General features: G+C 43.9%; 1 protein-coding gene across 1 annotated transcript in view; it reads left to right on the top strand.

Annotated features, from left to right (window-relative positions):
• The first annotated feature begins 1,848 nt into the window (after positions 1–1,848).
• IGF1R (insulin like growth factor 1 receptor) overlaps positions 1,849–16,461 on the top strand; it is a 128,742-nt gene continuing 114,129 nt past the window's right edge. Inside the window, 2 exon segments of the mRNA XM_031555223.1 lie at positions 1,849–1,893; positions 3,924–4,509. Of these exon segments, the coding sequence (XP_031411083.1) occupies positions 1,849–1,893; positions 3,924–4,509 (631 nt within the window).

The following is a 16,461-nucleotide window of genomic DNA, read 5'->3' as shown; positions in this document are numbered from 1 at the left end:
AGCTGGGATGAGCACCGCTGGACTGCAGCCACGTTCAGTAGCTGCTTTGGACTTTTAATTAAATAAAGACCTGCCATAGATTAAAAAACACGTGATGGGCAGGAAACGGCTCTGTAGGGAATAAACATCAACGCTGTTCAAAGATGTGCTGCTCTCCCAGCAGGCCCCAGCTCTGGGCTGGGTTGCTGAAGGATGGTGCATCTGAGCCTCTCCTTATAGGAGGTTGGGAGATGGTGGTGAGCTCCTGTGGGCAGGAGCTGCAGCACAGGACTTCTGTGCTGAGGTGTTTACCCAGACACAGATACCTCTGTGGAGTTTAGAATCTATTGCTGCTTGTTATTTAAATAAGCATTTCTTTCAAGAAGTGGTTTTCCACCTAAAATCAGATTCAGTTTAGAATAAATCTGAGATAAGGTATGTAGCTTAAGGAAAGGGTAGAAGGTCTATGTGCAGCTGAATGAAAACTGTTTGCATCTGATGTGGCAGTTATCCTGGGTGTTGGTAATCTGCCCGAGAGCTGCTGGGGCAGGATGAAAACACATGCTGCCTTTTTATTTTTCTTTTAGTGAGAAAAGCAAATGCATGATAGTGAATTTCCAGTTAAGAACAGAGCACAAAGCAGAAGCAAGCTGTAGCAGTCATATTTAAAAATGATATTTGCTAGGATATCAAAATCACTTAAATGGAAAATAAATATTTTGAGGAACATTTGAGGTGCTGTTCAGCCTGACAGGCCAGAATGTATTGTAAGTTCACGTACGCTTCTTGTAAAATGGGATCCAAAGAAAACACAGCACTGCCAAATGGAAATTGTGGTACACTTTGAGCTCTGATTAATTTGTTTTTTATAAAATCCCTTTCAGAGCAATGAGAAAAACGTGAGAGAAGATGATGCATTGTGTTATAATTAACTTTTGAGAACAACGTGAACTTTAAACGAACTGAGGAAAAAAAGTCTGCTTTGATTGGAACTATTTATTCCAAATGTTAGCACAGACCGAGGTGCTTGTCCTACCTCCCTTCTAGGGTTCTGCAGTTCTCATTACATATGTTGAGGTCTGCAAGATGTGACTTTGTTGATAAACTAATAAGTTCTTGAATCAGAAGTTCTTAAATCAGCAGCACGCTCATCTGTAGGCAGTTCCTAGGCTGGAGCCCGCTGGACTTCTTCCTCTCCTGTATTAAGGGGATGAGGTTTCATAACTGAGGAAAGAGAGTGCATACTTTATGGAAAAAGTTCTAGGAATCTCATTGATTTATAAAAGCATTAAATATCTGAAATTAAGTAACTTTCAAGCTGAGACAAACATAAAGCTAAAACCAATATGACTTGCAAAGCCAAGCTGCAGACCCGGCGCAGGAGCAGACGTATAATGCTTGAGTTAATGGTTGCTGCCATTTCTCTTACAAATTGTTCTTTAGGGTATTGTAACTCAGCTGTTTTTAAACCCATCACTCTGGAACCTTGCCTACAAAATGTCAGCGCAAGTGCAAATTTTACTCCTTTAACAAAATAAAGGGCTTGGAGCAGCTAAGCTTTCTAAAATTTTATGGCAGTAGAATAGATTTTGCTGCTTCGGCCTTGCCATAACAAGAACCATACTGTTCACCTTGTCCTGCCAGGAGGTTGAGGCAGAAACCAAAACAGTTAAATTGGAGAAACTGTGCTGTAATTTGGCTCTTTTCCACAAGGGAAGCCTGCTGCCCAGCTGTAAATATGCTGGTATTGGTGGGCTGTGCTTTGGGCAGAGGGCACTGCCTCTTGAGGTTGGGTTGGAGGGATCACAGAACGGTAGGGGTTGGAAGGGGCCTCTGGAGATCATCTGGTCCAAGTCTTTGTTTGAAAAGATGACTTCTTCAGAAGAGAATTATGGAAATCGATACTGCAAACTGGTACTGACTTGTATATGCAACTTTACCTGGGCTGGGGCTGTCTGTGCGGGTTCAGGAGGAGAGGCCTGTGTTTGCCTCGTGTGACTGCTCCATCTGTAAGCAGGGCTGTGATCTCGGATATCTTGTATGTTCCCTCTCTCCCATCTGGCTTTGAAAGCTGAGCAGTGCCAACCCATTCACCTTGCTGTTTTCCTTTCCTTGAAGTCAAAACCCTGACACTTACCCATGCAGCAGTATGCAGTTCTTCTGTGATCAGCATATACTAAAATGGGAATTCCTCACCTTGCTGCTCCTGAAGGCCAGATGTTCTGCTAGGTACACAAGGTTTTGTTTGTTGATTTGTTTTTAAGGTTTTCTTGGTGGTGGCTGCTTACAGTACAGCAGTCCCCATTAAAATAGCCTTTGCTTTCAGTTAAGATCTTTTACAGAAAGATTTGGTAGCAGTTTGCACAGAAGACAGCTGCTTGTCAGCAGAGATCCTGTCCTGTTGTGTTTTTTTTTTAACATCCCTCTAACAAGAAAGTGGCACTCTTATTTTGCTTGTAACGTATGTTATGTGCTGTAATCATTTGGCGTGTTACCTGTCTTTTAATTCCTTGTTGGATGTTAGGAATTCGTTGTCGGACATTAGAGATGCTGTGGTTTTAGTGTGTTTGCGTTCTGGATCCTTTTGTTAGCTGAAGGTATTAGCTTTAGATAAGTCTTGTACTACAGAAGGGCTGCTTTGGATTGTCAGAGTGGTTTCTGAATCTCTGGACTGTTTGTCAGGGTTAGAATTAAAATTTTTGGCTTCAGTGTTTATGTTGAGGCTTATTCCTCGTCTGAGGAAAAGATGTTGTTAAAACAATTAAGCCTCACATGTGTAAGGAGAGAACCTTTCCACAAAATTAAATTGCTTGGGGTTTATTTAAGTTTTGGGTTTCCCAAATAAATTGGCATTTGACTTTGTTTGCTTAAAAGCAAGTCATTATCTGTTCTGGGGAATCTTTATTTCCATGTTTTCCATGGAAGACAAAGTCAGAGGGAGTCCAAGAACAACAGCTCTGCACGCCATCGTTCTTTGTCTTACTTCAAAGTGTATTTTGTCTAATTATTGCATTATTATTGCTTTTCTTCCAGTGCCTTTAACATTCTTATTGTGGTGCATGTATTAGATGGAAGGATCTAATACATAGACTTATTAGGGAAAAATCCTTTTGGCCATTGTTTTCTAGAGTGCATTGAGTTCAATCTCATGTTTTCAAGGGAAATTCCTCACTGTGATGCTGTGTGTTCTTGTAAACAAACTTATCCTGTTTCTTAGAGGAACTTTTTTGTCTCGATGCCAAGAATCAGTGAAACTGGGTTCACAGGAACATGGGAATGCCACGCTTTAGTTACAGGCCCAAGTGCTTTCTTTCCTCCCAGTTGCAGTGCAGGCTGTGCTGAGCAGTTTCTGTGGTCCTGGTGGTGCTGCTGGTCTATGGCAGGGCTAGCATTGAGAATCCAGGCTCGTTTACCCTGTGACCCTGGAAGAAAGAACGATTTGAGCAGTTGTAATTATTTTATTTTTTTTTTTAGTAAAATTTTTGCCTTTATGCCCGTGTATCATGAAGGCTGGGGAGGAGGGAGGAAGTAAATTCAGTATGCACTGACCAGTGGGTTACTGTCTGTGTTACTTCTTGGGAGTTGTGCAGCCGAACCCCTGGTCAGATCCCATGTATATAATGATTTTAACTTGCAGCAGGACATGCGGATGCACTCAGTTTGTGTTCCTCAATCTGTTGCAGCTCTCTTTAACACAGCAGTAATAAAACAAGGCTTCCTTGTCTGCTGAAGGATGTGGCTCATAGCGCTGTGCTGCTGCTAGTAGAGATCGTAGTGATGAGTTAAATTATGCAAATATTCAGGATAGATGTAAACCAAGCACTCATTTCCTATTTTAACATTGCAGCCTGATTATTAAGTTAAAACAAAACAAAAAAACCACTCAGCGAGTGTATGGCCATGGGAGTAGCCTACGTGCATTACAACTTTAAAAGTCTTAAAAGTGCTTTATTGCTAACTTTCCTTTTTCTTCCACATTTTCAGTTTGTGGGCCGAACGTTGACATTCGCAACGATATCCATGAGCTGAAACGTCTGGAGAACTGTACGGTAGTGGAGGGTTTCCTTCAGATTCTGCTCATCTCTAAAGCAGAGGATTACCGCAACTTCCGCTTCCCGAAGCTGACTGTCATAACTGACTACTTGCTGCTGTTCCGTGTGGCAGGCTTGGAAAGCCTCAGTGATCTCTTCCCCAACCTCACAGTCATTCGTGGGAGGAACCTCTTCTACAACTATGCCTTGGTTATCTTTGAAATGACAAATCTGAAGGAGATCGGGCTTCACAATTTGAGGAACATAACCCGCGGGGCCATACGGATTGAGAAGAACTCTGACCTGTGTTACCTCTCCACAGTGGACTGGTCTCTCATCCTAGATGCGGTCTCTAATAACTACATTGTTGGAAATAAACCGCCGAAGGAGTGTGGGGACTTGTGTCCAGGAACGATGGAGGAGAAGCCGCTGTGCGAGAAGACCTCTATTAACAATGAGTACAACTACCGCTGCTGGACCACCAACCACTGCCAGAAAAGTAAGAGCTGAGCAGCTTGTGCTTTTTCTTGTCACTTTCTGAAGTAAAGGTTTAATTTTGTGGTTGTATTTTAAGCTCTTTAACGACATAAGCTTTTATTCTGGTATGTAGGCCCACATGACATGTTATCCAGTTACTAGACAGATGAATTCCTATCAGCAAGTAAAGGATCATCACACTCAATTAAAACGACAACAAAACAAAACCAGCCACGAAAACTCACAAACTTTCTGGGCTACTTCCTCATTAAGAAGTGCCAAGTGTTTCAGCGTAGAATTAGAGCCATTGTAGCAAAGCTGGAACCACTTCTGTGTCTGTGAATGATTTAGGCAGGAGATGGCTTTCAGGTACCATCTTCTTCTTGCTGAAGTGATGTTTCACGTGTATCTGTGTGTGCCTCTCATTGCTGAGCTGTTTCCCCTGGCACGCACCTTGAGGAATTTCTGTTATAATAAATTCTGTATGTAAACATGTTTACTAAAATCATTTTTTATGGTACAATCTGTAGTGTTAAAGAGTCGATGGCTATCGTGGCTCTCAGTGAAATGGTCCTTGCCTGTTTTCTTGTTATCTAGCACGATGGGGTTTTTGTTTTTCCGATAGCAATCAGTAGCAAAAGCACAAGCTGATCTCTTCTCACTTTTTAAAAATAGAGTAAACAAATACATAGTTTACTCAGATAACATGATTGCATGACAGGCTCTTTGAGTTCATCCTGTAACTTCAGGAAAGCTGAGCCCTGGAGTATCAGCAGGTCTTAATTACAAGCGGTCGTCGCTGGGAGGAACGATTCCTAAATTCCATGCACTGTCCTGAGTAAAGCTGCTCTAATGCTGGGAAACGTGACCTCGGCTGTTCAGCCTACCTTTGTCTGGGGAAGGTGGTTGTTTCTTGTTTGTAGGTGGGTAAAGCCCTCATGTTCAGTTAGAACTGAAATGGAGCAACTTGCCAGGCCTTTCAGTGAGCATATGGCAAAAATATCTCAGAAGTCACAGATAGGATTGTGATTTTTATTAATAACTTGTACAGGAAATGAAGTTTGTGTTGAAACGAGAAAACCCCTCACACTTAACTGGTAGGCACGTGGCTTGTCTGAGGTGAGGGAAGTGAGCTGCTCTGCTTTGTTCCCATGTGCTGCTATAAGTCGTTTGGCTTCAGAGCCAAATGTATGTCCTCATCACAAGAGTGCAACTCCGTTCTCTGCAGTGTCATAGGTGATTCCTTTGCAACATCCTTTGCCCTTAGTGGTTTGAATGGATGTAACTAGAGTATGTTTAATGGAATATTTTTCCTGCTGTGTGCTGTAGCTGTTTGGAGTAGACAAAAACAATGTACAAGGAAAGCTTGTTGACTTCTAGGGGAATGTTAATATAATTCGGATCCCAAATGCACACGAGAAGAAATCTGTTTAAATAAGATGAGGTCATAGTTAAACTGTGATGACAGCACTTTTAAGGAAGGAATGTAAGTAATGTAGTTCTTTCCCTGTATGCTTTCATCTTCCTTTTGTGGGAGATCATGAAGAAGAAAGCAAGTATTGAAATACAGCCTTAAAAGGCTCACGAAGAGCATTATGCTGCAAAAAACAGCGTAGTTTTAGGCTCTAAACTTCAGGGTATCTTAACGTGCAGAGCATAACAAAAGCTACCAAGTTCTATTAAATAAACAGTGAAGAAATTGGACCTATTTAATCTCCTAGCCCTGATAAGCTACTTTGGGAAGGGAAGGCTTTTCCATTTGCCAGCTGTTGGTCTTAAAAATAAAATTTAAAAAGCCAAACCACAATCCAAAAGTCAGTCCCCTTATGAAGATAACTGAGGGAGGTGTATGTGCCCAGTTGTTCAAAAGGAAGCTTTTAGTCTGTTGTGCTGCATTGCGTGAATGTGTTGGCAGTGAACTCCTGGTCTGGAGAGGATTCTGGTGTACAAAACTGCAAGGGCATGAAAAAGAATAGAGGCAAGGACTTGAAGTGACTGTGTGTTGTTATCTGTGTTTTCCTTCCAGTGCAGACATGAGACCTATGCTATTTTCCAGGGATATTTTCTCATGTAGTATTTAATTTAACCCTGACATTCTCCCTGTGCGTCACAGTAACGTCGAACTGAAAATGCTGTCTATCACTCAGGGTTCATTTATGCCTTTTTATTTTTCTTTGTTCTGGATCTGTGGAGGAGTGTACATGAAATCTCTTTTGTCCTTGTGTAGGTTTTACGCTGAAAGATATCAGGTTGGTGGGTAAAACGTTGTGTGGGAACACTGAGTACTTTAAAGTAGCCTGCCTTCTTGTTTAGCGTTGCCACTGAGTAGAAATTGTTTTCTTCCTTCTCTTTCTTGCTCACAAACAAAGGAAAAATGCTGTGCTTCCTTCAGTGTAACTTGTGCAGGAACAATGTTGAGGGTGGAGGGAGGAGAGAGGGAAGGATATGCTGTGTTTGACTCATAATAATCCACTGTCGTCTCTGTAATAGAACAAGCTACAAAGCTGTAACTCTTTTCAGTTTTTTTTAAGGTTCATCATGAAGTGTCAGCAGCGTCTCTGCCAGCTGTGTTCCCTGGTGTCTGTGCAGTGTGCATCCCTTTACCTGGGAGTGCCCCAGGGCAGCAGCCTTGCTTTGCTGGCTGTGCTGTGTTTGACGTGCTGTGATCTTTGTGACCTGCACCTAGTTTGCTTTTGGTGGACCAAACGCCTGCCGTACTTCATTCATTTCTGTTGCAGATCCACATAGAAACCTCTTCCGAGTTAGAAAAGTACTGAAGTTGTTTACGTGAATGGTTGGGCTTTGAGGCACAGCAGAGATGGAAGAGGTAAAAATGTAGTGCTCAGGCACATAAATAAGAAACTCTTTGGCTTTTTTTCCTAGCAGTTGTGACTGCTGGGAACACTTGTGGAAGGCTGCTTGCATCTTACTCAGCGATTGATGTGAGAACCAGAAAGATGTTCCTGCTGTGCCCCTTGAAAGAGCAGTCACTGGTGGCACGTTCGCTTGGCCTGTCCATTGACCTACTGTAAAGAAAACTCCCATTGTATTCTGTATTCTTTTGCTGATGGCTAAATTTTGAGGTTTGCTGCCTTAGTCACTGGGCCTTTGCATAAACCAATTGTGAATTGCAGCCTTGAAAGCTTGCCTTTCAAGACAAGATCCCTTGTCTACCATAATCTGCGTTCAGTTTTTTGAATGAGTCCAGCTAATGCTTCCTACAGAACTTGTGCTTGTAGAGGCCATGAGAAGCAAAGCAGGCAAGGTGTTTGTGGAGCAATAGCAAAGCCAGCAGTGATGCAACTATGTAGGATCTGTAAGGTTTTTAGGGTTTTTGATCTCTGCATCTTAATCATTTATCAGCTCTGCATCCGCCATCAGGTATCAGCTGTAAAAACCATGAAAGCGATTATCTGAAGTGCATGAGAGACCTTTAGAATTAGATTAAAAAAATTATATGGGTTTGAATTCTTTTTCTAGAGAGTTGGGACTGTAAGTGTCTGTTTTAAGAGGTGAATTTGATGTGAAAAACAATAGCTTGTGTAGACTACTCCAAAATACAACACAAGAAAAGTTCAGCCTTCCAAGTGTGTGAAACCAAAGACCACAGAAAAGGCATGTGAGGATTTAGAGGCTGATAAAGAAGCAGATGGCAACTGAGCACAAAATGTTTTCAATGAAAATGTATCCTTATTCCTCTCTGAATTGCTTTGACAGTGGCCTGAAAAGATGCGGTCTATGTGGGGAATGGTGAGCAGGAGGGAAAGAATGACAGTGAGTGGGAAGCGTGGTCCATATGCATCTTCCACTGAAATGTTTAAACATATGGAGACAGTAACATGATGTGTTCTCACAAATATTCGGAATCTGCTCCTGTTTGTTTACACGGAGCTCAGCAGATAATGCAGCTGAGTGGTATCGTTTGACACAGCTCCATTGACTCGTGCAGTGCTTACCAGCGCGCGCCATCTGGGGCTCTGCTCCCTGTTGATTCAGCAGAGTAGTGGTGAAAACCATGTGCTGGGATTTGTTTTCCCTTCCTCCTCCTTGGTTTTTCCTCTCTTTCTCGCTTCCCTGTCCTCTGGAAGTGTTGGATGTATGTGAACTATGCACATGGGAGGGAAGGGGGCAAAAGACAGCAAGGAGACAAGCTGGGAGCTGGAGGTGCTGGATCACACTGCCTGTATTTTTGTTTGCAATTACATGCTGCTGTTTGCTTCTTTATTCAGAGTTATATTTTTGTGTTTTGTTTGCTTGTTTGAATCCTGAAATGTAGTAGAAATTTCCTGTGTCAGCAGAAGACGACATGCGTTGCAAGTTTTTCTCTTCTAGCAAGCAGATGTGATGTGATACAACATTAAGTGGAACTTGTGTGCATAGCACTGATCCAGCTTCTTCTGCTGGGTTTAAGAAAAGCAGAAAAGGCTTGATACAAACCTGGATGTATTTAGACGTTGACAGGTTGTTTGTCCATTTGGTTGGTATGCAAACTGCAGCAAATAAACATCTGATGTGAGGAATAAACAGAAGGGTGGACAAAAATATTGGAAAAGACACAGTTGGTGTCACCAAGTTAGAAAAATCTGGAGCATGTTAAAAATTTTTTTGTTAGTGTTTTGGTGCTGAATGAAGCTTTCCCTGACTTTCAGTTCCCTCCTGAGCAGCCTGCTCTTCAGCCAAAGGGTTCCTGGAACTTGTATTATGGCTGTGAGAGCATATTTAATTAGGAAGCTGGAGCAGCCGCAGAGTAGTGCAGGCCAATCTGCAGTTAATTACGGGAGCAGCAGTTCATATTCTGAGAAAAGGGCTAAAATGTAAGTGTGTGTTTGCTCTTTTCCTTTGTCCTGTAGCAAGGTTCTGTTGCAGGTTACCGTAACCTGGGAGGAGCATCTCAAGTCCTGCAGCCAGCGCCAGGCACTGAAAACCAAGTGCTGATGTTTACTATTTGTGATTTGCGTTGGCACAACTATACAGCATTTCTGGGAGGCCTTCAATTTTTTTGAGTTTTGTTTTTCATTATTAAAGGCTTGATACAATGAATTGTGTGCAGCAATGAGACTTTGCCAGTGGCTTTTTTTTATTTAAAAACACTTCAAAATCGATGCAAAAATTGTAAGTTATAAAGTCAAGAGAAATACCTTGAATTTGTAAGGTAAAATGAACTTTTCTTAGGATCTTGAACCTTGTGTTTTCTCCTTGCACTTGCGTACATTTGTGCACACAATTTTTCTGCTTTTGGTTTTGCATGCAGTGCTTCTGCAAATAGAAGCTAACTTCTCTCACTGCACAGACTGAGGACAATGTAAGGTTTGAAGAATTACTTTTTTTCTTTAATTATTTTGCCTTCTTTTGCTGTGGTGCCATTCTAGATCTGTGAAGTGACATGTGTCTAAACTTGAACCTCAGCTTTGGTTACCATGCACAGCATAGGTTTCCTGGCACGGTTGATAGATGTTAGGCAAATGTTTGGTAACAGAATAGGCAGTTGTGTAGTTAATTACATGCAATGTAAGACTGAAGTTTTATGATAAATTTTCGAAACAACTGGGAATAGCTAGCAAAATGTCAGGGAAATGTCAATTGTAAAACCAGAAGAAAGCTGTGTTTTTGCTAATGTTGCAGAGACAAGGCAGACTTGCTCTGGCTCAGCATTTTCTGCAGTTCAGTGTCTGTGCCTGTTACTTGAGCAAGTCGGCTGTTGGCTAAGTAGTTGCTGGGGATTCCTGTTGTGACAGTGATTGTGTGGATGTGAGTGAAGGTGAGCTGAGCCTTGTCATTCTGTGTGGGAGGGGACCCTGAAGAGGTCTGTCCCCCACCCAGCTGTCCATCTGCACGGACTGCACAGAGCTGTGTCTGCACTGATGGCTGGTCTACAATGAAATTTGGCTGGAGTGGACTGAAGGAGATTTGGAAGTGGCCATGTGAGCAAAGTCACTGAACTCACCAACCTGATTTTTGTATGAAATAAAGGTAAATCTGAGTTCAACCCTGCGCCAGTTGTGCCCCCAAACATTTTGAATGATATGTGCCGTTTTTCTTTTTCCTCCTCCAAATAGCATGAATGTGGGAACTAATTGTCCTGAAGTGTTTTCATGAATTGTTTTCATGTGGCAAACAAGTTTCTCAGTGTGTAACAGTGATGAAGCAGTCTTTGTTTAGGCTTCCTTCCCACTAATGGTGTGATTTTCCTCTCAAGTCAGTTCATGGCTCTGAGAACGAACTTGTAATAGGATGCTTGAATAATAGTGCGTTAATTCAGACTGTAGGATCACTTTGGTTATTTTTTTATCTGCTCCTCTACGCCCTCCACTTTTGGGGTGAGCTGGGCCTTGTTCAGTTGTTGAGTCTTTTCCTTTCCATCCACGGTGAAATTCTCAGCGTTGGCAGTGGAATGTGTATGTGCTGTCAGCTCAGCACTGAAAATGCTATAGCCAATGACTTGTCCACCGTAACGAGGTGGTCAGGTCCTGAGGTGCCCGCAGTCTGCATAGGTGAAGCTAAAATCCTGTGAGCTCAGGGTATTCTCATTTTTTCTTGTGAACTGTATCTCCGTAGGCGAGATGAACCTGCAGCTACCTGCCCACAGCACTGCTCTGTGTGCCCTGGCTAATCATTAAATGTGTTTATGTGACCCTTGACACCATGAGTGAGAACAAACTGGGTGGGTGAGGTGAGGATCCCTGGTCGACCTGCTGCTGCCGGGGAGTTTGGTCGCTGATGTGTGTGGTCAGAGGGGCTTGGGATGCAACTGCAAGTTCTCCTGGCTGTTAGCTGAAGTTCAGCTTAGTTAGCTGAAGTGCAGTTAGCTGCACTTAGGTGGGTGCAGCCTGCAGCCTGTCCATCAGCTTGACCTTGCCATGTGTTTGGTACTTGTTGTGACATATCTGCTTTATAGGCTCTTAGCTGTTCCCCTCTTAATAAACAGCACTCTGTGACTATTGATGCTCACCGCTTCCTGTGTACTCAGTGTCCTTCCATCAATGGTTTCTCCAACTTGTTATTAGTATTACGCAGTTGAAGGCTCTGCTTTTCCTCTTTTCATCTTTTTGCTTGATGTGAGCAGTATATGGGCTGCTGGTGATAACGGTCCTGGTTCTGTGACATGATGCCACTTGGGAAGTATGCTGGAAGTGTTGAGCGCGCAGTGAAAGTCTTTTATATCAATGCAGCCTTGGGAGGAGGAGATGTTTTACTATGTATAGAAACTTCCCATATGGGATGGCGAGGGAAGGCTGCAAGGGGGTTGCCTGTCTCTTTAAGTGGGTTTATAATTGGCCAGGAATTTTTGTCAGCTTAGTCACTGCAGCATTCAGCGGATGAGGGAAAAAAACCACAGGCCCCAACCGTTACAGCCGTGGATAGGCTCTGTCATCCCAAAGGAATGCATGTGAACAAAACACTTTGTGCGGTGCAACGGTTGGCCTAAACAGTATTGCATTCTTAGAGTGGGCTCTGAGTCACATGGAGCAGATGGATTGTTTCGCTAAAATGGAAGTTATGTATCACTGAGCACCGGACCGAGCTTGTAAGCACGGTTCAGAGAGGTCATGATGTGGGTGTGGTGAAGGGGTAGAAAGGTAAAGAGAGGAAAAAAACAAGAAAAGAGAAGAAAAGTCCTTGTTGTTAGGTGAAAATGGCTTCTGTGGAAGGTAGGAGGATGCTTCGTGCTGATAATTACAGTGCTGGCACACGGCTGTAAAGAATTCTCCCTGGACAAGAGACAAGTATGGTGTTAATTCTGAGGCCTTTGTGGTCCTCAGATGCGCAGTACCGGGAAGCCTCGTGCTGCACGAGTTCATCCAGAGAAACTGCCCTTGATGGGAGGGGGGAAAACATGCCAACCAACAACAGCAACAGCCCAGCACCAAAGTGGAGCCCAGCCCTGCTGGTTGTGGTCATGGTACCACTGCTCAGCACCTCCTGCCTGGCCCTGCCCTGTGCTCACCGTCTGTTCCACAGCCCCTCCTCTCCAGCACACCATGGGTTGGCCAGTGAGAGATGCGGCTCTGTCTCTTGGGGTGGCATTTCCCATCGTTTGGTTTTATCTTTTCCTCAAAGAGATCAGCAGTAACCTCCCAGGAGCAGGGCCCACCTCTGGCCCTGAAGTGTGGAGAGGAAGAGCTGCGACTTCTGGCTGAACCAGTTCAGAGTTGTAAATGTTTTTCTGTTTGCTGGGGAGTTCTCTGAAGGAGCACTTGTAGGCAAAGTGCTTCACCTGCAGTGCTTGGGGGAGGCCGTCTGGCCATCGGAACTGCCTGGTCATGCAGAGCACGGTGTGCACACCTGAGGTTGTGGTGATGCACTGTCTGCACCTACTTCTGCCATTGGAGAGCCTGGAGTGGAGCGGTGACAGTGATCCCAGCATTCAGTACTTTCTCCTCCCAGACCAGCCACCTTTTATTAAAGAGAAATACAAGGAAGCTTCAGAGTTTGAAGTTCTCAGTACTACACACACAGTGGTGCAGTCGTCTTTCTGGGAAACATGTGGGTTCTGTATCCAGCACCCCGGCAGCAACTGCACCAGAACACTTTAAGCATGTCTAACAAGACAAATCTGTACTATGTTTATTCAGTGAAATCGTGTGGCAAGAAGTGAAGCTCTTTACTTTTCTGTATGTCTATGAGATCTGCATCATCTGACTGGGACACCGGAGTGCTATTGGGATGAGGGTTGTCAGCAGGTGGTGGGCTTCTGTTTTGCCCTGTTGTCCCAATCATTATTCCAGTATCCAGGGGAGACTAACGGTGTGTGCAGCTCTCTGTCTTGCCTCATTAAACACAATGTCTTAAAGCAGTAGGGTTTTTCATTTTAGGATTTTTTCTTAACGAATCATCCTCATCCCCCCAAATCTTACTAGAAGAGATTGGAATAAAACGAGCCTTCCTGTTTGTGTTCCAGATGACGGCAGTGACCATGGCAGTAAATTGCTGGGGTTCTTGCAGGCCATGCTCCCATGTTCTTTGGAAGGCCTCTGCCTGCCCTGTCCTCCTTGCAGTATGCTGTGAGGAGCTGGGAGCCTTCCTGCTGCTGCTTGTCGCCTCTTTCCGGAGCAGCACTGACGCGATCTGCCTGTCTGTTGCATTCTGCTGCTGCTTGGTAAACTAATGAGCAGAGGCACTGCAGCTGCCAGCAGGAATTCCTTTCCAGCAGTTTTGTGAGAAAAGTCAGCAGGATTAGGGCTTGGTTAAAACTTGATGTTTCAGCAGATCTGCTATGCAAACCATTTGGATGAGGGAGAGAGCAACCAGAGCGGCAACCAACTTTGCTTGAGGCAGAAGAGAACTGTGGGAAGAAGAAGGAGACAGTCTTGTTCTCAACAAACTGTAGTGCTGCTCAGATGTGAGCGGCTTGGTGTGCTTGAATATATATGTATACATAATGTGCCTCTTTTCTGGAGCAACACTCCGAGCAGCCCTCTGTCCTGGCTTAGAGGCAGCAATTATTTCAAAAGCCTTTCTGAGTGGCTGCTCTGATGTTTTGCTGTCAGAGGTGCCAGCTAGTGCCAGATCGTGCACCAGATCTCACTGCTCTGCAGCACCTCCCTCGGTATCTGTCTGGGGAGGGTGCACTGGGGCATCTCCTGAGTATTTAAAAATAGAAATAAACATCTCATGCTCTTTCTTCCTTCCTTGATTAAATTTGTACAATTTGTGTTGGGCTTGTTTTGTTTTGTGTGGGTAAATGGGTGTGTCTTCTGCATGATAAAAGCAATTGCAGGGAAGTTAGAGTCAAAGGATTATGTTCATGCATTAGTTTAGAAGCCACAAGGTCTTTGATCGTTCTGCTTTCTGGGTCAGTTTGCTGGGTTCCGCTGTTCTAACCGCTAAGATTGAATGTGTTTGTTTTGGTTCCCAGTGACGGGTGTAATGTGGTTGCAGGGGGAGGCCAATGTCCCGGCAGCGTGAGGTCATCTGTGGCCATGGCACTTGGGGGTCTGGGATGGGATCTTGGTGTGTATCCCCTGGAAGAGCAAATACAGGAGGTGGATCTCATCGTCCTCCTAGTAGAAAGACAGGCTGCAAACAGTAGCTTTCTAGGATGTAGGAATTGCAAGTCTAGCAAGTATCCAACAGAGGAAGAGTCACAGATGTGATTATGGTAACATACTTCTTAAATAAAATTAAATGTGGGAATTGAACTTGTTTTTAATTTTCTTCTTGTCTCAAGTGCTTTTTGTACTGCTTGTTTTTTCCATTCTTGTGAGGCAGGTGTGGTTTTACCTTTTTAATTTACTGCAGTAATGAATGCTTAAACTTCTGTGTGTAGTTGTGGAAGATGAGCTTGTCAGAAATAACAAAAACACAGCGTTTGGTCTGTGCTGCTTTGGGAGCTGATGGGACACCCAGAGGCGAGCGATGAACCAGTTAAGCAGGGACCAAGCACTGGTTTAGCAAGCCAGTCTGAAAGCAAGGCGTGGATGGAAGTTGGTGGTTACAAACTTGTTTCTCCTACTCTGTGGCTCTTGGACCAAGCTGCCTAAACTCTGTAAGGGAATTGTTTCTTCAAGTGACTTCCAGTTAAATCATTATCTGGGTTCAAAATGAATCTTTTGTCTGTAGCATTTCTGTCTCCAGGTGACCAGAGTATTCCTGAGGGTTGGGTCTGTATGCATGTCCTTTGGAGGACCTTTTAGTCTGCTTTCTCACTACTTATTGTGTAGAAAGAGGTGAGAAAATGGTAGTAATATAGGAAAATACTCGTGAGTCACTCGGCCAGATGGTCTGTTTTATAACGTGTTATAGAAGGCTGTTTAATTTGTCTTTAGCACTGGGTTTTGTGAATTGGAGGCGTAGAAACTCTCCAAAGCCAAGTGATGGTTCAAAACCCTTGAGTCCTGTAGCATTGGATGAGCTTTCAGGAAGTTTCTCTGGCAAACTTGTTGCTTCTGGTCGGACCAGGGGGAATGCTAACCTCTCAGCACTGATGTCAAAGGCCTTTGGAGATGCTAATAGAGCAGTGCAAGTGAACAGAAGAGTGCAAGTGGTCTGGGGAAAGGTTACCTCTGGACTGCTGCTTGTTTGGGCTGTGCTTTGGGTGGATGAAGTGAAACTGGAGTTTTTCACTGTTTTTCAGTATGATATCCTGACCTATTTATCTTTTTGCTGGTATTTTTTAGGAAATGCTGTGGTCTACAGCTTTCAGAGCTGACAACTCCGATGTAAGGTGTCTGAAACAGGCAGTTGTATTGGAAAATCTAGGCCAGAGGATTTTTCCAACTGTAAATATTGACTCATGATGTGAAAAACAACCGAACTTTTTTGGTTCATTAACATAATTTACTTGAAGGCAAGACAATGCACTTGACATGGCTTTTTATGCCCAGGCTTTTACACAGTTTATACACCTCACGGTTTCTAAATTGATTGGTTTAGGTAGGCCAACCAAAAGGGACCTTTTTAATCTATAATAGTAATTCCCAGCTCGTCCAATTAGAGTTGATTTTACTGGTGTCATCTTGAGTAAACTCAGGCACCTTAGAAACTAACCTGTCTCCCAGTTGTCTCAGCTGGAGTTCTGCTGGGCCCGCTGCCTTGTTGAAGTCTGGAAGCACGGAGCCTTTGCTTACAGCAGCTGCAGGGGGAAAAAGTGGATTGTGGAACTGAGTCCCACTCAGCTCCTGTTGGAGCTGGGGATGGGTCTGTGTTCAGAGAGAGCTTCAGGTTGGTGCAGACCCTGTTCTGCTGTCAGTGCCCTCTCATCTGGTGGGTTTGGGGGCAATTTCACCCCGCATGGGTCATGGGGTTGTGGTTCCACATGGGGTTGTGGAATCTCCTCAGCCCTGTGTTCCCCAGGGCTCGTTGTTGTCAGTCCTCATTTTACCCCCCACGCCCATCAGCCTCTTTTGTTAATCTGTGAGTTTTGGGAATGCCTGAAGAGTGTTTATTGCTTTTATTGTTTGAGTGGGAAAACGGCCATGGAGCTTTGATTGTTCTATGGCAGGAGAAAGGCTATGTGGAACCCCAGGCTTTTTTT

The sequence above is a fragment of the Meleagris gallopavo genome, chromosome 12 (genome assembly GCF_000146605.3).
Source record: "Meleagris gallopavo isolate NT-WF06-2002-E0010 breed Aviagen turkey brand Nicholas breeding stock chromosome 12, Turkey_5.1, whole genome shotgun sequence".
Classification (NCBI taxonomy): domain Eukaryota; kingdom Metazoa; phylum Chordata; class Aves; order Galliformes; family Phasianidae; genus Meleagris; species Meleagris gallopavo.
The sequence above is the reverse complement of the archived record's forward strand: the minus strand, read 5'-3'. Positions and strand labels throughout refer to the sequence as shown.